At 37.4% G+C, this 23884-nt stretch overlaps 1 protein-coding gene and 1 pseudogene across 1 annotated transcript; one reads left to right on the top strand and one right to left on the bottom strand.

Annotated features, from left to right (window-relative positions):
- Nucleotides 1–2755: 2755 nt before the first annotated feature.
- On the bottom strand, nucleotides 2756–3667 carry LOC100765654 (annotated as a pseudogene).
- Nucleotides 3668–9648: 5981 nt separating this feature from the next.
- Nucleotides 9649–17269, top strand: LOC100765363 (olfactory receptor 7G1). Its single transcript, XM_027411624.1, has 2 exons — nucleotides 9649–9730; nucleotides 16335–17269. The coding sequence occupies exons 1-2, from the start codon at nucleotides 9649–9651 to the stop codon at nucleotides 17267–17269; spliced, it is 1017 nt and encodes a 338-aa protein (XP_027267425.1).
- Nucleotides 17270–23884: the final 6615 nt, after the last annotated feature.

Raw genomic sequence — 23884 nt, 5'->3', positions numbered from 1 at the left:
TCATGGGCAATCTTCCCAGAAGGCTGAATAAATAGCTTTGGCATAGGCCTTGTGCTATAGACAAAGGAAATGTATAAACGCCTATGCATATAGCTCCTGTGTTTTTCCAAAGTCCCATGGTCATGGAAGGATCTATCAGGAGAGGGAAAAGAAATTTTAAAAAGTATCCCCCAAATACAAAGACTATTGGAGGCTATATTTCTACTGAATATGTTGACCATAATACAGTGTAGAGGACAGCAAGGGGACAGTGCTCTTGAGGCCATCAGAAATGGGTTTGCTTCTAAGGAGGCCAAGATGTCTGGGCTACAACTCTGCAAATACTTGTGACCATATATGAGCCTCTTTTACTACCTCTGCCTATGTACATGGAAAAGAAACAACAGCTAGCTACCCACCTAAGGTCACTGAAGACAAGATTGGATAGATACATTCTCCTAATATGTGCCTTTTGTCTGAAATGCTCTGGGAATTAAGCTAAATCACTAACTACAACAGTGAGATCTCTTTGGTACTACAAAAGTAACAGAACTTCTAAGAATCAAGTTTAGAACAGTTGTAGAAAAATGTTATGGGACATTTTCAGGCAGTGTAGAAGTTATGCCCTAGCTACCACTGGACCCCCACCATCCATGATTCCCATGGAAGTCAGGACTCAGTGTGAGATTCCTGGAGAACATTGGCAATCTGACTTCAATAAAGCAAAACTTGGCCATAGTGAATATAAATACCTCCTTGTATTTGTAGATACATTTATGGTCCAGACAGCATCTTTTCTGACCAGATCGGAAATAGCATACATTGCAGAGGATACTATAAATAAGCAGTAACATGAAATATTTCCCCAATTTTGCATTATATTGGTAATAGGGTCAGAACATGGTTTTCATAACCCAAATCTCTAAATTACTGGTTTAATGAATAATATGGAAATTCCACTCTGCTTATAGACCTCACAGCCTAGGAAATGTAGAAAGGATAACCAAAACTCTGAAGGAAACCCTAACCAAATTAATTATAGAAATCTATGAATGTTGGATGAACATTTTTCCTTTTGACTTCCCACAGGCATGATATATTCTTTATTCTTGGAGATTTTCTCATTGAGTTTCTTTTTTCCATATTTACTCCTCTCCTCCCTCAATTACAAAATGTATATTCATGTAAAAATTCTATCCATTCCAGTCTCCCGTCCCTCCCTGATACACAACATATTCTTCAGCATGTCAACAAAACAGTGTGAGAAACCAAGCCAAGGGACTCAGACCTGACTCCCTACACTTAAAAGGCCAGGGACATTGCCTAGGTTAAAAGATACCATCCAAAGACCCTTGAGCATGGCCAGAAGAGGCCACATCCTGTGGTCCTCGTCACACCCACTGTTAAAGTAGTTAGGATCACTCCCTGGATTTATAACACCCACTTCAAGCAAGAACAGACACTCCTGATAGGTATATAGGTAGATATACACATGTTATTTCCTGCAGGACAGGCCATATTCCTTTACATGAAGAATGGTAGTGAAATAATGCAATTAAAATATACACTTGTCTCATAATACCCTTTGTTGTTTTAGCAGACTTCTTATTTTCTCAAAAAACCAAGAATTTAAAGGCCCTATAAAACCACATATATTAATGATAGACCTAACTGATGGGGGATGTCCTTCTGTATATATGTTTCTCTTACTGGCTATAAACAAAGCACTGTTTGGACAATAGAGACAGGAAGATAGGTGGGACTAGGAGACCAGGAGAATTCTGGGAAAGGCAGGCAGAGGGACTGCCAGAGAAGATGCCATTTAGAGACGGGAAAGATAGGATGTGCCAGGTGTTCTCCTGCAAGATAAGGCCATGTAGAAATACATAGATTAGTAGTTATGTGTTAATGATTAAGACAGAACTAGCCAATGAGAAGCTATAAGCCATTAGTTAATATCTTAATAATTAATACAGTATCTTTGTGTTCATTTGGGGCTGAAGCGTCACGACCTGGAGGGAAAGAAAACTCCAGAAACACCTAACAATAACACTGTCTGGAGACTCTGTTGATAATATAGCCTCTCATTTTAAAACTGGAGTTGAAGCCATCTTTCTCTGAGTAATGGGTCACCCCAGTCTGTCTAGATACACTGACAAGCACCATAGCAGATGGTCTAAAAAGTAGCTAAAGTTTTCAACTCTACTCCCATGCCTACTTACCTATAAAATAACAAAAATATTGACAAGTTACTAGAAAACAATGCCACTATTGACTACCTACTATTACTATGCCTCCCAGGATGCCCAGAATTTAGGGAAGTATGTTGTTTTAATCTCTCTGACAGTAGCAATTCCAATTACATTCAAAACAGAAAGTTACAGAAACTTGCAGAAAGAATTACTGAAAATGGCGACTGAGGTCTTATCAAATGGCTTACTTCATGATTACTAAGTTTTACCTGGATAAAGCAGGTTTTCTTTTTTCTTTTTCTTTTCTTTCCTGTCTTATGTATCCTAGTGTTCATTTGTGTATGTCAATGTCTACTCAATTTTATTCTCCTGCTGTTTCCAATTAGAAAAAAATACATTACAGATATCAAGTGCCCTAAAATTAAATTCCCCTGACTATGGGATGATAATTAGAATTATTCTTCTAGAGATAGTAGGGAATGAGTGGGCTTCTTTTTTTGTTTCTTTTTTTTTTAACAGAAGTAAGCTTTTATTTCCATGTTTCTCAAATTAAACTGGTTGATTTGGTTGCTCTGAGGGAACAGTCAAACAGACCAAATCCCAGCCACAGGGGCAGCAGCCGCAAATGCAGATGGATCAGCCAAGAAGGCCTTGACCTTTTCAGCAAGTGGGAAGGTGTACTCAGTCTCCACAGACAAAGACAGGACCCGCTTGTACCCATTGATGATAGAGTGTGGCACTGAGGCAACAGTCGGGTAACCAATCTTCAGACAAACACTGGCAACATTTCGGACACCCTCTAGGAAGCGTGAGTGCAGAGTCGGCTTTGTGATGTCAAGCACTTCCGGGTTATAAATGCTGCCATTGTCAAACACCTGCTGGATGATCAGCCCAAAGGAGAAGGGGGCGATGTTCAGCATGTTCAGCAGTGTGGCTTCACTGGCTCCTACTTTGTCTCCAGTTTTTATCAGCTGCACATCACTTAGAATTTCAATGGTGCCCCTGGAGGTTTTAGTGGTGATGCCCAAAGCCTGGAAGAAAGAGGTCTTCTCGGGCCCCAAACCAGTGTTCTGGGCTGGCACAGTGACCTTACATGGGGCGATGGCACCAGCACGGGCAGCAGCCGGCACCTTATTGGCCAGCAGCATGTCCCTAATCTCAGTGAGGTCCTCCTTGGTGAACACAAAGCCCACATTCCCCTGGATGTGGGGCAGCAGCTTCTCCAGAGCTGGGTTGTTATCCAGGTGCCCGCGGATGCCTTGTGCATCATGGTGTTTTTGCCCACCAGCACCACAGCCTTCCCTCGAAGGGACATGCGGATCTGCTGCATAGGCTTTGAGCCCACATTGTCTGCTCCCACAATAAAGCATTTTGGGTAATCATCCAAAAGTTGGATGATCTTAAGGAAGTAGTTGGACTTCCAGGTCGCCCTGTCTTCCCTGGGCATGAAGGCGGTGCATCAGGGATTGCCACGCAGGGTTTAAAGACGATGTCACGCTAATGAGGACGCCTGGCGAGAGGATGAGTGGGATTCTTAAGTACACTTATGCCATCTTGTGAAAGTATCCTTCAGAACACTGTAGGTGCCAAAATGATCTTGAGTAAACTGGACTCTGGTCATGTAGACCACTCATAAATTCCTGTACAATGGTTCCATGACTTCGAGATTATGACAACTATCTGGCAATTTAAATGCCATATCTGCACTTCTGTAAAAAATGCTTGCTTGCTGAATATTTTAACTGCTGCTTTTCTTACATGTCACAATTATAATTTTTGTCTTTAATACTTAAACAAATTGGAAGCCACAGCTGTTTCCAACTACTCTGCTTGAGACAGTCCTGTCTGTGATAACTAACGGCTCCATATAACTTAACTTATTCATACCTCTTAGCTGTTTTGTTCTTCATGTGACTCATAACCATGCATGTTTTCCTTGCAGATAGTGTTCTCACTGGAAAATATAAACTCTAAAAAGCAGGTTATAATTAAAAATAAACTGAAACTATCATGTTGGTATTAGTGCCTTATTATTCTTCCTTAATTTAGAAAACTTGGTTTTCAGTAATCAATAAACTGTTCCAAAAGAAGTGTTTGTTTACTTGGATGGTCACTCCTACATATTAATCTTTTTTTTTTATTTCAACCAAAACTACTCTATACTATACTATTTGATTATTTTGTAATTGGATTAAAACATGATTTAAAGGTGAAGAATTGCAACTTTAACTTACTGTTTCCTAATGTGTGGGAGAAGTTAATCTGAAATTATTGTTGTTGGTTTGTAAGTACTGAAATATATAAAACTCTTAGAATTCACTCCCGAACTAAGATTACTATCTCTCAACCCTCATAAGAAGAGCCTTTTATTTTGTGAATGACAATTAGTATCAGAACTAAAACTAGGCAGTAAGAGGAGAATACAACTTTATGGTGTCTTGAGTTCTAAATGAGCCATTTATATCGCATACCTTCCTTCCAAGTCTCAAAAATTAACCCAGACTACGGAAATGTAAAGAGCATAAGAGTCAGAAATAGTGAATGTCTTCAAGGACATAGTACTTTAGGGAAATGACAGTACTATTGAACACATGAATTCTGCTGCTGGAATGAGTCCATAGAAACCTATAAAATTAAGCCAGCAAACTTCTAGCACACACTGAAAAGAGGTTCATTTAATCTTATCTATTGATGAAAAACTATTGGTAATTGATGTATGTGGGGAGGGAGATTAATTTTCTTTAGAGATGTGGTCCCTTAGAATTATCTGTACTCAAGCAGATGGTCTTATGCACCTTTACATATAGGAAACACTGAGTATATTCATTTGAATTTTCTTTTTAAAATGGCAGCATATGTATTTGGGAGTGAAAAGTGGTAGTGGCAATTAGGGAAAGAATTTGGCAAAGAGAATATTATCAAAACATATTATATGTATGTGTAACATTACCAAACAGTAAAAATGTGGGGCAACAACAAGTGAGTTTTATGCATCTAGACTTAATAAACAAAAAAATGTATTATAGTAGGAAATACATTTTTGTAGTGAGACGACCATCAAACTGGCTTACCAGTCAATTACACTTTCTGCCAAGCCTGACTACTTCAGTTCCATCCTCAGGAGCCACATGATGGTAGGGGAGTATAAACAGTTGTAGGTTTCATCTGACCTCCACACACACGCCGTAGTTGTGAATGACCCTTTCAAACTACATAGTAAGGTGGTAAGCTGGAATAAAAGTGCAATGAAATTAACACTATCAAGTAGTAATTTCTCAGAGACACTTTGAATCTTTAGAATGTAATTTGTAACTTGTTGAACATGAATATTTATAATTATATAGGACAGATTTCAATGTTAAATAGAATCAGCTTTCATCCTACTATCTTTGTTCATAATCATAAAGGCAATGCAAATTTTTAGAGAAACCATTCATGGTACATATGTAAAGTCAATAAAACAAGGAGATTGACTAATGACAGAGGCTACAGACATAAAGTCTCACCAGCATACTGTCTAAGAATGATATGAACAAAGACAACTACAACAGATCTGCTAATGTAGGCATGGGAAAGCTCAGAAGACTCCAATACTACACAAAGAACCTTACCTACACAGGCAGGTAAGGAATGCTAAGAGCAGGAGAAACACTCTTTCCCAGGGAAGAGCATACCAATTGGTTATCCAATACTAAATGACCAATCCTGAAAATATATAGTCAAGCACATTACAAGACTGATATGATTATATATATATATATACATATATATATACATATACATATATATATATTATGCCAATTAATAAAATACAAGTCCATGAATTTTAAAAAGTATGGGGAGTGTAGGTGAGAGATTGGAAAGAGAAACATGGTGAAGCAAAATATGTAATATGATACAATGTATAAAATAAATAAATAAATAATAATAATAATAATAAATACAAATTGCTGGAAAAAACTGAAAGATGAAAATTCTCCCAAGAGTCATTATATCAGTGGTGACAAAATCACATCTATGCTTTCTATCCTCAATGGCATGCCCTCTGGGGATTTCAGTGATGCTGTCATAGCCACTCTAATGAGGACCTTTGGATATTCAGGCCTTGGGGAGACAGAGAGAAGAAAGAACCAGTCTGTGAATACTTCAATCAATAGATCTGTCTACTTCAGGAAGAAAAACTATGACTCCTAATACAAAAGATATGGCTTGACCAGATAATACTTACTCAATCCATCTGTGTATCACAAACAGGAATATTTTTTATATCTTCCAGAGCAAGGTAAGTCCTTGATAGCTATTTCTGATCTCATTCAATGTAATTAATATATTGATTAGGTATGATTCATATATACATATATATATATGTACATGAATACATATATATATAGTTCATAAATCAAGTTCTTTTCATCATATGTTTCTTTATAGATATAATTGCAAATTATATGAGGTTTTATGTCTTTAAACATATTTTTCTATATGAGCATTTTACATAAGAAATTTTAGCATTGTGTAACTTCTTGGATTTTCATAATACTCATGTTGTATGTGTTCCCTGTTCCATTTTTTCAACTTCTACTACATATAATTCTTTCTGATGAAATTTTATAACCCTTGTAAGGGTTCATGGCTTAGCAATCCAGAAAAATGGCAAAAAATATTTCTATGTGTTGATTTCTGTGATGAGTTGTTTTTGTTCTGTTTACTTCAAATTACAAAACAGTCTTTTGGTGTTCATCAAGATACACTGAAATATAATTGAATATTTGCTTATATCCAGGGTGAATGGCATGATAGAAATAACTGATAGAATGATTTCTATGAATAGGCTTTATAGACACATTCAATCATCTGTTTTCGAGTGTGGAAACACAGCACTCAGTACTCACTGCCTGAAAAATCATGTGTTCTCATTTGTATCATACTGAGTCTCTGAGACTCATATTATACTAATGAATAAATAATAGCTTAGCCACATGTCTATCTCACAGTAGCTCTATAAGTATATAAGTAGGACCTGAGTGACTTAAATATGTCACATAGGAAATTTTTCCACTGGAGATTTATATCCTGAGTACCAATATATTGGTTTATATTTATATATGCCTAAGTGTTCTCTAGTATAAACAGGGGGTAGTGAAAAATAAGAAGTATTAATTAGACACAATATTTCCACATCTAAGTGGAAATCCAATATTTGGTGACCATTTCTTTTTTTTAATTTTATTAATTTTTTTCTCACCCCCAAACTTCCTCCCCCACCCCCAGCCCACCCACCACCCCATCCATCCACCACTCCCCAGGCAGGGTAGGGCCCTCAACGAGGGCTCTGCAAAGTCCACCAAGTCTTCCTATGCTGATCCTGGGCCCTTCCCCATGTGTCCAGGGCCAGAGTGTAACCCTTCATATGGGATGGGCTCTCAAAGTCCCTTCTTGCACCAGGGAAAAATACTAATCCACTACCAGAGGCTCCCTGGAGTGCAGAGGCCTCCTTATTGACATCCATGTTCAGGGGTCTGGATCAGTCTTGTACAGGCCTCCTGGACAGCATCTGGGGTCGATGTGCTCTCCCTTGTTCAGGTCACCTGTTCCTGTGGGTTTCTCCATCCTAGTACAGACCCCTTTGTTCTTCATTCCTCCCTCTCTTCAACTAAATTCCTGATTTCGGCTCATTGTATATCTGTGGATGTCTGTCTCTGTTTCCATCAGCCACTGGGTGAGGGCTCTAGGATGGCATAAAGAGAAGTCATCAATCTCATTTTAGGGGGAGGGCTTTTAGGTTATCCTCTCCACCGTTGCCTGGATTGTCAGATCGTGTCATCCTTGTAGGTCTCTGGAGATCTCTCTGGTTCCTGATCCCTTCTTGGGCCTACAGTGGCTCCCTCTGATATCGTATCTCTCATCTTGCTCTCTTTCCTCTATTCTTCCCCTAACTCAATGTTTCTGCCCCTCCGTTTCCTCTCCTCTTCTCCTCTTCTCTTGATCTTATTTTAGCAGCTCCTTTCCCCCCCACCCTCATGCCCCCAATTAGTTCGGGAGTTCATGCCACTTCCATTCCTGGGGACCATTTATCCCCTAGAGTCCTTCATGTTTCCTAGTTTCTTTGGTGAAGAGCATTATATACTGGTAATCTTTTGCTCTATGTCTAAAATTCATATATCAGTGAGGTGACCATTTCTTAATCATACAATTTTGTTCTCAAATTTTCTCTTTGTGTATTCTGTAGAATGCTTCTTCCTGAAAAGCTAAAGTTTTATTTCATTCATTTCAGCACTTAGAAAAAAGTACATGAGCTTATGTTAAAAACATGTTCCACTAACAATAAGTGTTGGCAAGATAAAAGTAAAAGAACAGACCTTATTCTTGCTGATGGGAAGTTAAGCCAGGCTACTCAACTATGAAAAATCAATTCTGCAGGTTTTTCACAAAAACTGAAAATAGAACTGTTATATAAAACCAACCAACTTACAAAGCCCAGAGCACATAGCAAATGGCCATTATACCCTATGCACAGAGTATTTTGTATTCATGTTAATTGCAGATGTATTCACAGTAGTAAGGAATAGATAAATGGACAATAAAAGTATGGTGCGTGTACACAATGAAGTTTATTCATGTGATTAAAAAGAAAATTATGATTTGTGAATAAATACATAGATCATATAAAGTGAGACACAAAGTCTAAAAGATACACACGATATATTCCATCGAATATGCTGTTACTTGGTTTAATTTCTCATTATCCCACTCTCCCTAACACCCATTACTGTATGTCTGTATCTCTGTCTCTCTCTCTCTTTCCCTGTCTCTCTCTCTCTCTCTCTGTCTGTCTGTCTCTCTCTCTCTCTCTCTCTCTCTCTCTCTCTCTGTGTGTGTGTGTGTGTGTGTGTGTGTGTGTGTGTGTACAGGTTTACTATGGAGACATGCCATAAATGCAGAAAGAAGACAAGAGAATAAAAAGGTTATGAGAAGTGGGGAGGATAATAGAACAGGGTTGAGTGATGCCACAGAATTATTTATGAAAATTTGGTGTTGAAAACTATTACTCTGGAAAGTAATTTAAAGATATAAAAAAGTTTCAGTTGTAGAGAGCTACACTTCAGCATCCCCATCACAACTCTTCAGCTTGGCAGTGGTGGTACACACCTTTAATCCCAGCACTCTGGAGGCAGGTAGATGTCTGTGAGTTTGAGGTCATCCTGATTTACAGAGTGATTGCCAGGATAGAATCCAAAGTTAGAGAAACCATGTCTCAAAAAACAAAGCAAAACAAAATTTCTTCAATGGCTTCCTGTCTAGCCTATCACATTTTAGGAGCAGTAGAGCTAGTCACAGAAGTCTTCCATGTCTCTCCCTTTCAACGGTACATCTCTAGTCATCAATATCACAGATATAGTAGCCTCCTTGTTCTTGACAGTCACATCATGGAACATGGACCTCCACATGATTTCTGGCTACAGCACATATCACAAGCATGGCCCATTACTGCATTAAGACAACAAACCCAGACAAATCCCTAAGAAGCACCCAGACCATGAACATCAACATTGCCTCAGGTGGGCAGTACAGGTAACTCATATCTGCCTGCCAAGATTGTTGGAAGGCAAGACTTTGTTGTATTTAGGTGATGGTCACTGAGAGGTTGACCATGCTTAAGATTGTATATAGATAATTCTTATATTTACTTTTTTCAGAGGGGCACAAGAGTGGAGAAGAAGCCATTGAAGGAATAGGAAATAAATGTGATTGGGGTGCATGATGTGAAAATAAAGAGAATCACTAAAAATATTATGTTAAAAATGTTTTTTCAAGATCATGATAATGTTTTGTTCTTTTTTGAAACATTGTGTTGTAAGTGCAAAAAATTGTTATTAAAAGTCACACTCAAATGACAAATAAAAAAGCAATGGGACCTGTTGTTTTTTATATATTATTCAAGTATTTAATTCTAGGTTATGTTTTGCAGATTTCTAGGGGTTGAAAATGACATAATTCAATTATTTCATTGTAATAATGAAACAATTTCATAATAGTGATGTGGTAGTGAAAGACTTTTGCATTTTAAAAGAATATCGATAGTCCATTTAAAAAATCTTCTTCTTATTGTATTGTAGAGTTTATTTTAAATTGTATTTAAGGAAAAATTCACTGAAAAAGAATGGGAAGGTGATGGAGGGAAGTTTTGTTCAGAGAAAAATTCTGTGCCTTTATGTTCTTACAATGTAAATGATAAAGATCTTCATTAATTATACATTTCCTCAAAAAACAACATATATTGAGACTGCAAGATGACTTACAAAGTAAAGTCTCCTGTTTCCAAGATTGACAACCTGACTGCTAGCCCAAGGCTCATGGGACAATAAGAGAGAACTGACTCCTGTAAGTTCCTCTACATGTGTGGCAATGTGCAAGAACTTCCCTATTCAAATATAAAAAATAAGTGAAAAAATCAGCATTTATCAAAATCAACTGCATAAAATTTTAAGTATTACTTTCTGGGATATGTCTTAAATGAAACTGAAGTATATGTCTGGGTTTAGAGTAAAACTTTTATGGTTAACATGTCGCCAAGTGATGCTGAATCATGGTGTCCAAATATTTCAAATCACTCTGTTTCTATTAGCAGCATGGATATCCAGGAAATATGGGACACCGTAAAAAGGCCAAACCTAAGAATAATAGGTGTAGAAGAAGGTGAAGAAATTCTGCTCAAAGGTACAGAAAACATATTCAACAAAATCATAGAAGAAAACTTCCCCAACCTACAGAAGGATATGCCTATGAAAGTACAAGAAGCTTACAGGACACCAAACAGACTGGACCACAAAAAGAAGTCGCCCCGACACATAATAATCAAAACACCAAATCTACAGAATAAAGAGAAAATATTAAGAGCAGCAAAGGAAAAAGGCCAAGTAACATATAAAGGCAAACCAATCAGAATCACACCCGACTTCTCAATGGAAACTCTGAAAGCCAGAAGGTCTTGGATAGATACCCTACAAGCACTAAGGGAGCATGGATGTCAACCCAGACTACTGTACCCAGCAAAACTTTCAATCACTATAGATGGAGAAAACAAGATATTCCACGACAAAAACAGATTTAAACAATACATATCAACAAATCCAGCACTACAGAAGGCTCTGGAAGGAAAACTCCAACCCAACGAACATAACTACACTCACAAAAACACTGTCAGTAGTTAATCGAATTTCACCAAACACAAAAAGAAACAGAAGGGCAAAATCCACACGCAATGATACCACCAACAATAAATCCAAAACTAAGAAGAACCAATGAACAATGGACGTTAATATCCCTGAATGTCAATGGTCTTAACTTACCCATAAAAAGATACAGGCTAACAGAATGGATACGAAGACAGAATCCATCCTTCTGCTGTTTACAAGAAACACACCTCAAATTCAAAGACAGGCGATACCTCAGAGTAAAAGGATGGGAAAAGATTTTCCAATCAAATGGGCTCAAGAAACAAGCTGGGGTAGCAATACTAATATCTAACAAATTAGACTTTAAACTGAAAGCAATCAAAAGAGATAAAGAAGGGCATTTCATACTCATCACAGGAAAAGTCCATCAAGACGAAGTCTCAATCCTGAACATCTATGCCCCTAATACAAAAGCATCCACTTTTGTAAAAGAAACATTACTAAAGCTCAAACCACACATAAAACCACACACACTTATAGTAGGAGACTTCAACACCCCCCTTATACCACTGGACAGAACTACTAGACAGAAACTTAACAAAGAAACAAAGGATCTGAAAGAAGTTATGACACAACTGGGTTTAACAGATATCTATAGAACATTCCATCCAAACACAAAAGAATATACCTTCTTCTCAGCGCCACATGGAACCTTCTCAAAAATTGACCACATAGTTGGCAGCAAAGCAAACCTCCACAGGTACAAAAGTATTGAAATAACCCCCTGTATCTTATCAGACCACCATGCATTAAAGCTAGAATTCAACAGCAATACGAATTGCAGAAAACCTACATTTACGTGGAAAATGAATAACTCCCAATTGCACCATTCCTTGGTTGAGGAAGAAATAAAAAAAGAAATCAAAGACTTTCTAGAATTTAATGAGAATGTAGACACAACATACCCGAACTTATGGGACACCCTGAAAGCAGTGCTAAGAGGGAAGTTCATAGCACTAAGTGCTCACATGAAGAAACTGGAGGAAAGTCACATTAGAGAATTGACAGAACAACTGAAAGCTTTAGAGCAAGAGGAAGCAAACTCACCAAGGAGGAGTAGACGCCAGGAAATAATCAACCTGAGAGCCGAAATCAACAAAGTAGAAACTAGGAAAACAGTACAAAGAATCAATGAAACAAAGAGTTGGTTCTTTGAGAAGATCAACAAGATAGACAAGCCTCTAGCCAAACTAACCAAAAGGCAGAGAGAGAGCATGCTAATTAACAAAATCAGAAATGAAAAGGGAGACATAACAACGGACACTGAGGAAATCCAGAGAATCTTTAGGTCATACTTTGAAAACCTGTATTCCACAAAATTGGAAAACCTAAAGGAAATGGACAACTTTCTGGATAAATATCACTTACCAAAATTAAATCAAGATCAGATAGACAGTTTAAATCGAACTATAACCCCTAATGAGATAGAAGCAGTAATCAAAAGCCTCCCAACCAAAAAAAGCCCAGGGCCAGATGGCTTCACTGCAGAATTCTACCAGAAATTCAAACAAGAGCTAATTCCAGTACTCCTCAAACTGTTCCACACAATAGAAGCAGATGGGATATTGCCAAACTCTTTCTATGAGGCTACAATCACTTTGATACCCAAGCCTCACAAAGATATGACTAAGAAAGAGAACTACAGACCGATATCCCTCATGAACATCGATGCTAAAATACTCAACAAAATATTGGCCAACCGAATACAAGAACATATCAGAAAAATCATCCACCATGATCAAGTAGGCTTTATCCCAGGGATGCAAGGATGGTTCAACATACGAAAATCCATCAATGTAATCCACTATATAAACAAACTTAAAAAGAAAAACCACATGATCATCTCACTAGATGCTGAAAAAGCCTTTGACAAAATCCAACATCCCTTCATGATAAAGATCTTGGAGAGAACAGGAATAACAGGAACATATCTAAACATGATCAAGGCAATATATACCAAACCAATAGCCAACATCAAAGTAAATGGAGAGAAACTCAAAGCGTTTCCTCTAAAATCAGGAACAAGACAAGGCTGTCCACTCTCTCCATATCTCTTCAATATTGTACTTGAAGTTCTGGCTATAGCAATAAGACAAGAAAAGGGGATCAAAGGGATACAAATTGGAAAGGATGAAGTAAAACTTTCACTATTTGCAGACGACATGATAGTCTACATTAGTGACCCGAAAAACTCTACCAGGGAACTCCTACGGCTGATAAACACCTTCAGCAAGGTAGCAGGATACAAAATTAACTCAAAAAAATCAGTAGCCCTACTATATACAGATGATAAATCCAATGAGAAAGAAATCAGGGAAACATCACCTTTCACAATATCCACAAGCAACATAAAATACCTGGGGGTAACACTAACCAAAAAAGTGAAAGACCTGTACAATAAGAACTTTGAGACCTTAAAGAAAGAAATTAAAGAAGATACCAGAAAATGGAAAGATCTCCCATGCTCATGGATAGGTAGAATTAACATAGTAAAAATGGCAATCCTGCCAAAAGCAATCTACAGATTCAATGCAATCCCCATCAAAATCCCAACACAGTTTTTCACAGACATTGAAAGAACAATACTCAACTTTATATGGAAAAATAAAAAGCCCAGGATAGCCAAAACAACTCTTTACAATAAAGGATCTTCTGGAGGCATCACCATCCCCGACTTCAAGCTCTACTATAGAGCCATAGTTCTGAAAACAGCTTGGTATTGGCACAAAAATAGACTGATAGACCAATGGAATCGAATTGAAAACCCTGATATCGACCCACGCACCTATGGATACCTTATTTTTGACAAAGGTGCTAAATCTATACAATGGAAAAAAGACAGCATCTTCAACAAATGGTGCTGGCACAATTGGATGCGGACATGCAGAAAATTACAGATAGATCCATACCTGTCACCATGCACAAAACTTAAGTGCAAATGGATCAAAGATCTCAGCATAAATCCAACCACACTGAATCTTCTAGAAGAGAAAGTGGGAACAACCCTTGAACAAATTGGCACAGGAGACCACTTCCTGAACATTACGCCAGAAGCACAGACATTGAGGTCTGCAATTAATAAATGGGACCTACTGAAACTGAGAAGCTTCTGCAAGGCAAAGGAAACAGTCAGTAGGATAAAACGACCACCCACAGAATGGGAAAAGATCTTCACCGATCCCACATCTGACAGAGGACTGATTTCCAAAATATATAAGGAGCTCAAGAAGCTAGCCACCAAAACACCAAACAACGAAATTAAAAAGTGGGGTGCAGAACTAAATAGGGAATTCTCAACAGAGGAATCTGAAATGGCTGAAAGACACTTAAAAAAGTGCTCAAAATCATTGGCCATCAGAGAAATGCAACTCAAAACAACTCTGAGATACCATCTCACGCCTGTCAGAATGGCTAAAATAAAAAACACCAATGACAATCTATGCTGGAGAGGATGTGGAGAAAAAGGAACACTCCTCCATTGCTGGTGGGAGTGCGATCTTGTAAGACCACTCTGGAAATCAGTATGGCGGTTGCTCAGAAAAATGGGAATCAGTGTACCTCAAGATCCAGCCATTCCTCTCTTGGGTATATACCCAAATAGGGCATGTACTTACAACAAGGACATATGTTCAACCATGTTCATAGCAGCATTGTTTGTAATAGCCAGAACCTGGAAACAACCTAGATGCCCCTCTATTGAAGAATGGATTGAGAAAATGTGGTACATTTATACAATGGAGTACTACTCAGCAGAAAAAAGCAATGGAATCTTGAAATTCGCAGGCAAATGGATGGAACTAGAGGAAACCATCCTGAGTGAGGTAACCCAGTCACAAAAAGACAAGCAAGGTATGTACTCACTGATATATGAATTTTAGACATAGAACAAAAGACTACCAGTATATAATGCTCTTCACCAAAGAAACTAGGAAACATGAAGGACTCTAAGGGTTAAATGGTCCCCAGGAATGGAAATGGCATGAACTCCCGAACTAATTGGGGGCATGAGGGTGGGGGGGGGAAGGAGCTGCTACAATAAGAGCAAGAGAAGAGGAGAAGAGGAGAGGAAATGGAGGGGCAGAAACATTGAGTTGGGGGAAGAATAGAGGAAAGAGAGCAAGATGAGAGAAACGATATCAGAGGGAGCCACTGTAGGCCCGAGAAGGGATCAGGAACCAGGGAGATCTCCAGAGACCTACAAGGATGACACGATCTGACAATCCAGGCAATGGTGGAGAGGATAACCTAAAAACCCTCCCCCTAAAATGAGATTGATGACTTCTCTTTATGCCATCCTAGAGCCCTCACCCAGTGGCTGATGGAAACAGAGACAGACATCCACAGATATACAATGAGCCGAAATCGGGAATTTAGTTGAAGAGAGGGAGGAATGAAGAACGAAGGGGTCTGTACTAGGATGGAGAAACCCACAGGAACTGTTGGCCTGAACAAGGGAGAGCACATCGACCCCAGATGCTGTCCAGGAGGCCTGTACAAGACTGATCCAGACCCCAGAACATAGATGTCAATAAGGAGGCCTCTGCACTCCAGGGAGCCTCTGGTAGTGGATTAGTATTTTTCCCTGGTGCAAAAAGGGACTTTGAGAGCCCATCCCATATGAAGGGTTACACTCTGGCCCTGGACACATGGGGAAGGGCCCAGGATCAGCATAGGAAGACTTGGTGGACTTTGCTGAGCTCCCGTTGAGGGCCCTACCCTGCCTGGGGAGTAGTGGGTGGATGGGGTTGGGGGGATGGGCTGGGGGTGGGGGAGAAAGTTTGGGGGTGAGGGGAGGGAGAGGGAGAAGGGACTTGAAATAAGCTTGTTCCCTATCTAGAACTAATAAAATAAAATAAAATTAAAAAAAAAAAAAAAAGGCTAAGCCCTGGAAATCAAAAATCAAAAAAAAAAAAAAAAAAAAAAAAAGAACCTGGAAATCAAACAGGCATCTTCCACTTTTTTCTAATGGAGCTAACCCATGATGGTACAATGGAGCCCCTCATCTTTGGCCTCTTCCTGTTTACATATCTGGTCACAATTCTGGGAAATTTGCTCATCATTCTTGCTGTCATCTCTGACTCCCATCTACAAACACCCATGTACTTATTTCTCTCCAAACTTTCATTTACTGACATCTGCCTAAGTACAACCACAGTCCCTAATATGCTGAAGAACATCCACACACATGATCAGAGCATCAGTTACGCAGGCTGCCTCACTCAGGCCTGCTTTGTTTTGAATTTTGCTGTATTAGAAAGCTGTATCCTTGCTGTGATGGGTTATGACCGCTATGCAGCTATTTGCCACCCCCTGAACTATAAAAGAATTATGAATCCAAACTTCTGTTGTCTGCTAATTCTATTGTCCCTGATCATTAGCATTGTGAACAGTTTATTACAGTGTCTGATGGTACTGCGGCTCTCATTTTGCACAAACTTTCAACTTCCTCTATTCTTCTGTGAACTTGCTCAGGTTATGAAGCTTGCCTGTTCTGATGCTCTCATCAACTACATTCTGATATATCTTGCAACATTTATATTTGGAGGCATTCCAATCTCTGGAATCATTTTCTCTTATACACGAATTGTTTCTTCTATTTTGAGAATATCCTCACTGAAAGGAAGGTATAAAGCCTTTTCCACTTGTGGTTCTCACTTTGTAGTTGTATCTATATTCTATGGTGCAGGAGTTGGAGTTTACATCAGTTCTGCAATTACTGTTTCACCTCAGATAACTACAGTGTCATACATGATGTACACGGTCCTCCCACAAATGTTGAACCCCTTTATCTATAGCCTTAGGAACAGAGATATGAAGAAAGCCTTGGGGAAACTTATCACAAAGATATCTTGCTTTCTGTGATATGTTAATTGATTTTGACTTGAGTTATTCATGAAATCCACCGAGAGAAAAAATTAATGTGTCATAACATCTGGGTGTTGCTCTGATATATATGCCATACTTACAAAAAACAAACAACAAAAATCCATATAATGTCTTGATTTCTATTTTTTGATATCAATACAATTTTGTCAAGTGATATTCTTAATATACATGGGATCTGTTTTCCCATACCAAATATCAGACACAGTTCAACAGCTTCCCATTTTCATAATTTGCCATATATAAAACTAGATATAGATAAGTAGTCTATATCTAGATTTTTATAGGTATGAATAGGTATACCTATAAATGAAAAGATATTTATAGGTATGAATGACACATTTGTAAATATGTAATAGAAATGGAAAAGAGTAAATTGATTTGAAAGGGAATGATGCATGCATTTGTGGTATTAGAAGTAGAAAAATGAAGTTGTAAATGATGTAATTATATTTAAAGGCAATATTATCAGAAACTTTAGTGAGAGAAATGAATTGAACTTTATTATTGTTAAGAACTTACAAAGCCATACATTATTTATAAAATTCATAGATTGCAACTATGATTATGCTACTATGAAACAGAATGTTAAATGTCATTTACCCTTTTATACTTCACCCAGACATTTTCTCCTAAAATTTCTGATTTTTTAAAAAACTGATTAGTGTTTCCCTTAAAGAAATTTATGTAGTACTTTGAATATCTTACATGCTTTACTTTTCTGAATGTCCTAAACATTATTTTTTCACAACTATCATGTGTATGTGTACATGTATGTGCATGCGTGTGTAAATATACCTGTGCATATGAGTGTATGTGCCTTGATAGACCAGAGGCCTTGTGTTTTCTTGGTACTGGCTATAGTCTGTTGTAAGAGGCTTGACACTGTTTTTGTTATTCAAAATTATGTCCCCTGAAAGAGCAGTATATGCACTTTTACCAGGGAGTAGCCTTGATGATCATTTTAATTATTTTATTACTATACCTCCATGCTTTCTAGATGTTGCTACAAATGAGTTTATTTTCCCAAGCTTTTATACTTGCTGTAGATGTCAAATTATGTTATACTGGTTTATTAATTTATAAATGATAAATGTTTCTTTAGCTGTTCAGGATCCATTTGGTCTTCATATATGTGCTGCTTTTCAGTGTTCAGAAGCCATCCTTTTGATAGGGCTCATCCACATATGTGTCCTGGAACAATATTCTGCAAATACCAGAGATGGACTATCAACTCTCTCACATGCCATCAATATCCACAGTATAAGTTTTGGAAATCTCCATGTATGTACTGGAAATCAGGTGGCATATTTGCATGGTTCTATTCCCAATATCTGGCAACATTTGGGTAGAAAGGTAATGACTAAGTTTAGTGCATCTGTTCACTTGTGGAAGGTAAGACAGACATTGAGATGCTTATATCTTATTGGGGTTATTACATATTTTTCAAATGGGTATGCTGCAGGGTAACAAAAGAAATAAGAGTTACCTGTTATCCTGGGGATGATAGATAAATGATGATATAGGAAATAAAACATGTATTCATTTGATAATAAATCTATATACGTACATACATATATAATATAAAATTTATTCAAATAACTTGTACATTAGTTCAAAATTGCATATTTAGGGAAATTAAAGTAAAACATTTTCTTCCATTTGAAAGTTGAAAGATAGTACATAGAAACTTCAGAGGTATATTGTATTGATTCATGTTTTTTAATAAATTTAAGAATTTTGAAGGCTAACATCATTGTTTATGAATTCAGGAAGCATATATATGTTCTTATTACTTTGGGTATTATTTTGTTTGAGCTTTCATTTAAAATTTATAATAAAATCATGGAAAAATATAGACATGGACAACATATTGTTTTGGTTTTTTGACCTATTCTCTTCCTGTGATCTCTTTTAATATCCATAATTAGAAAGTAGTTTCTGATAATGTCCCACTAAGCTATGAAGAGTAAGAATCAGGAAGTGAAAACTAAGAATGACCTGGTCACATACACTAATATATTTACTATTTTAAGTTAATTACATGATTGCTAACACCAAAAATATTTCACATTTGCCAAAATACATAAATTGATTTGAAGTATGAAAGCTATAACTAGACTTCTTGAGATACTAGCCAAATGAATTCTTCTCATATAGTGATACAAAGTAGAAGAAAACTAGTGAAGAATGGGGCAGTAAAACACATGTTTCATAATGGGCCAGTTCTGTCCAGCATTCCAAATCTTCACAATCACACTACCTATAGAAAATTAATGGGTATAGATCTTTCTAAGCAGAAAAGCAAAATCTAGCAGAATTTGGATATCCTTAGCATGAACTCAAAGAAACATTCCTCAGTCAATCCTTGAAAGAAAATAGAAACTCATAGAAGCTACATGAGTAAAAAACAAAAAAAATTGCAGTGAATCCAGATACCTGAGACCAGAAAAGTCTATGCAGCCTACTGACCTAGATAAGAATGCCAAATATGATTACAGAATATATGCAGTCCCTGGAAACATTGGGGCATTAATATCCACAGCTCTGCATGAGTCTACCTTTGTAATTCAAGGTTCCTGGGTTGGTCTTATGATGGTGAACATATATATATATATATATTATATATATATATATTATATATATTCTGGGTTACCTCATCCAAGATGGTTTCTTTAAGTTCCATCCATTTACCTGTGTATTTTAAATTTTCATTGTTTTTTTTTCTGCTGAGTAGTACTCCATTGTGTATATATACTATATTTTCTTATCCATTCTTAGGTTGAGGGGCCTCTAGGTTGCTTCCAAGTTCTGGAAATTACAAATAATGCTTCTAAGAACATAGCTGATCAGATGTCCTTGTGGTGTGAATGGTTATCTTTGTGTATATGCCTAAGAGTGGACTTGCTGTGTCTTGAGGTAGACTGATTAACATTTTCCTGAGAAACTACCATACTGATCCAAAGTGGCTGTACAAGTTGGCATTTCCACCAGCAGTAGAGGAGTGCTCCCCTTTCTCCACATCCTCTCCAGCATGAACTGTCCTTGCTGCTTTGATTTCAACCATTCTGACAGATACAAGATGGTATATCAGAGTTGTTTTGACTTACATTTCTCTGATGGCTAAGGATGGTGAGCACTTTCATTTTTTATTTTTATAATTGTAATTAGAACAATTTTAAATTAGAAACAAGCTTCTTTTACATGTCAATCCCAGTTTCCTCTCCCTCCTCTCCTCCCCTGCCCCTTCACCCCCTATGCTTACTCCTTTCTGATCCCCAGAGAGGGTGAGACCTTCCATGCCAGATCTTCAATTGGATATTGACATATCAATTGGATCAGGGCCTAGACCCTCCCTCATGCATCTAGGCTGAGACAAGTATCCCTCTATTTGGAGTGGGCTCCCAAATTCCATAGCTCCCAAATTCCATTTGTGTATGAGGGATCAATACCTTTCTACTACCAGAGGCACCATAGATTGCCCAGACCTCCAAACTGAATCCTCGTTTAGGGGGTCTGAAACAGTCCATTGCTGGTTTCCCAGCTATCAGTCTGGTGTCCATGAGCAACCTCTTGTTCAGGTCAGCTGTTTCTGTGGGGTTTTCCAGCCTGGTCTTCACCCCTTTGGTGAAGAATTTCTTAAGTGCCTGTTGGCCCTTTGGGATTACTCTATTTAGAATTCTTTATTTAGATCTGTACCCCATTTTTTAATTTGATTATTTGGTGTTTTGTTGACTAGCTTCTTGAGTTCTTTGTATATTTTGGAGATTAGCTCTCTGTCAGATGTGGGGTTGGTGAAGATCTTTTCCCGTATAATTACATGCTATAAACAGTGTTAGCTGTAATGAGAGGGACGTTTTCTCTTGTCCCAGCCTGTCACACAGCTCTTGAGACCCAAATAAACACAGGAATACTATATTAATTATAAAACTCTTGGCTAGTGGCTTGGGCTTCTTATTGGATAATTCTATCTTAATTATTAACCCATTTCTACAATTAATTATTTCCATGTGGTCTTGTCTTACCCTAGAATGGTTCAGACCTGCAACTCCTTTGGCAGCTTACATGGCTACTGCTTCTGCCTACCTTTCCCAGAATTCTCCTCTTCTCCTAGTCCTTCCTATCTTCCTGATTTATTGGCCAACAGTGTTTTATTCATCAATAAGAGAAACATATACACAGAAGGACATCCCTCAGCATTTTCTCTTTACTGTATAAATAAAAAGAAGAATTTTAACTTTAGCACAGGAAAATTATATATAACAAAACAGTTATCAAGTAAGAAGATTAGTTAACAATATTTAGTTCATTAACATTTGTCAAATTATAAAGAAAATGTTCTATCATCTATCCTTTGTGAGTCTACAGTTTTATATGTAACTTATCTATTATTATAACTAAGGAAAATTATAAACATTACTTTGTGTCTTCAACTCCATCAAAGACAACAAAGGGATAATATATAAACTCTAGAATTAACAGAGACATCTCTCTGTCTAGACAGTCACCCAAAGTTCCTTTGTAATGTTGGAGCTTCCATCTTCTGCCCATAGGCAATAGTGTGTCTGGCAGACTTCTCAGTGAAGTAGAAATTTTTAAACTGTCCACTTGTATTGGCAGTTTGTCACTCATTTTCACTGTGTCCTACAGAATGTCTGCCAGACTCTTCCATGAAGCAGGAACCCTTCTTGTTTTTTTCAGGTTTCATCAGTCCCTTTTCTCTGGGTCCTGCATGTTCACTTTATATTGCATACATTCAAACAATCCAGACAAGAACAGTTTCTTGCCCAAATGACTGATCTCACCTTATTGAAAGCTACTCCATATCCAGTTTCTTCAATGCCTATCTTCCTTTCTCATGTAATTGGTATAGCCAGGAGCAGTTGTGTCTCACTGTCATAAAAAATTCTAAACCATTTTAAAAGCCACATACTGTAGGTCTTTGAAAGTTTTGAAGAATGCCTATCCAGTTGAAATATATCTCTATATATCTAGAAAACCTAACTATAACTTTTGACTATTATATGTGACTATATAATCTGTGTTTAATTATATATTACATTTTTAAATGATCTGTATAAACACAATACCTAAACAAGAGGAGAAATATACATATAATCAAATTAACCTTAAATTTTTATCAATAATGAAAATCCATACCAACACAAAGTATTCATTTTTATATGATATTCCACCTTTTTCCTAGAGAAAGAAATTGGTTGTGATTATTAATCATTAGTAACCAACCAAATTTAAATGGGAACAAATAATATTTGGGTGTAGTTCTCTCCAAGGTGCTTCCTGCTGTTTGGGGGTGTTATCAATACCATGGGATCCTGAGGAAACACAGGAATATGTCAAAATCCTGGCTGTAATAGTTTGAGGCTGTATTGTTCCAGCTGCTTTTGCATTTTGGATCACCTGGGCCACTGCTTCAGGAGTTCTTGCTTGATCAAACCATATTAGTCTGGAAGGAATCCACAGCTTTTTCTTTTCTATAAAAATAGAAACAAAATCTCTATTCCCAAGTAACATGTCCTGATATTTAATAATTCCCATTTTTACTGATTCATTCTTGTGTAGATCTCAGTGGCCTTGGACTCATAGAGATCCAGCTATCCCTTAATCCTGAGTCCTAGGGTTAAAGGTGTGTACCACTACTTCCTAGCTTCTGGCTACTGGGATTAAAGGTGTGTGCCTGGCTTATATGGCTGTGGCTGACTTTGTTTTCTGAATCTTCAGGCAAGCTTTAATAAATCATAAATAATATATCACTACAATTCCCCTTTTTTGTTTAATGCAAAAAGAAGCATACAAATAACACAAGAAAAACTATGTACAATAAGTATATATAATATGTACATGTAATAAGTTCATCAACAATGTCTAGTCCATTTGCATTTGACAAGTTCAGAGAAAATATCTAGTCCATTTGAAATTGACATATTCAGTGAAAATATCTAGTCCACTCTCATTTACCAACTTCAGAGAAAATACTTCACTATCTATCCTATCATAATGTGTCCAAACTCTTGTACCTAATTTACATTCTATTCTAATTTGCATTATCAAAATATCTTTCAATGTTCCTCAAACCATTTACACTTTGCACATCTATAGTGAGTTACTTTTCTGAGTCTAGTTAACAAAGAAAAGTATAATTATGCTAGCTATTTTTAATATCCCTCAGAGACCTGAGAAGGAAATAATATTAACTGAGTAAACAGTAAGTATGAAGAAGCAACTTCCAAAAAAACTAAAAAATGTTAAAATAGTTGGCTCTCTGGAAAGCCACCCAAGATTCCTCTGCAACATTGGAGTGTCCATCTTTGCCCTGTAAGCTTGGCATCTCTGACAGACTTTTCTGTGAAGCAGGAAATGTTGGGTTTCGAAGCCACATGGAGTTTACATTCTTTCTGGTAAAAGCAAGCCACGAGGCAAGAATGTGCCCTTGCTTCCAATGCTGAGTGTATGCTGTTCAAATGGGACAAGCAATATGCTAAAGTGAATGACTGCAAACCTTGCCAAGACAAGGTACGACATCTCTTCAGAAAATCCTGCCAGGGGATTGATTTCCTGCCAGCTATTGATTTT

Source organism: Cricetulus griseus, chromosome 4 (genome assembly GCF_003668045.3).
Source record: "Cricetulus griseus strain 17A/GY chromosome 4, alternate assembly CriGri-PICRH-1.0, whole genome shotgun sequence".
NCBI lineage: Eukaryota > Metazoa > Chordata > Mammalia > Rodentia > Cricetidae > Cricetulus > Cricetulus griseus.
This window is presented reverse-complemented; position numbering and strand designations above follow the sequence as displayed.

Coding starts and splice junctions, on each gene's coding strand:
- LOC100765363 (XM_027411624.1), top strand. CDS start 9,649: ATGGCCCATTACTGCATTAAGACAACAAACCCAGACAAATCCCTAAGA. Junction 9,731..16,334: donor GAACATCAACATTGCCTCAG/GTGGGCAGTACA, acceptor AAAAAAAAAAAG/AACCTGGAAATCAAACAGGC.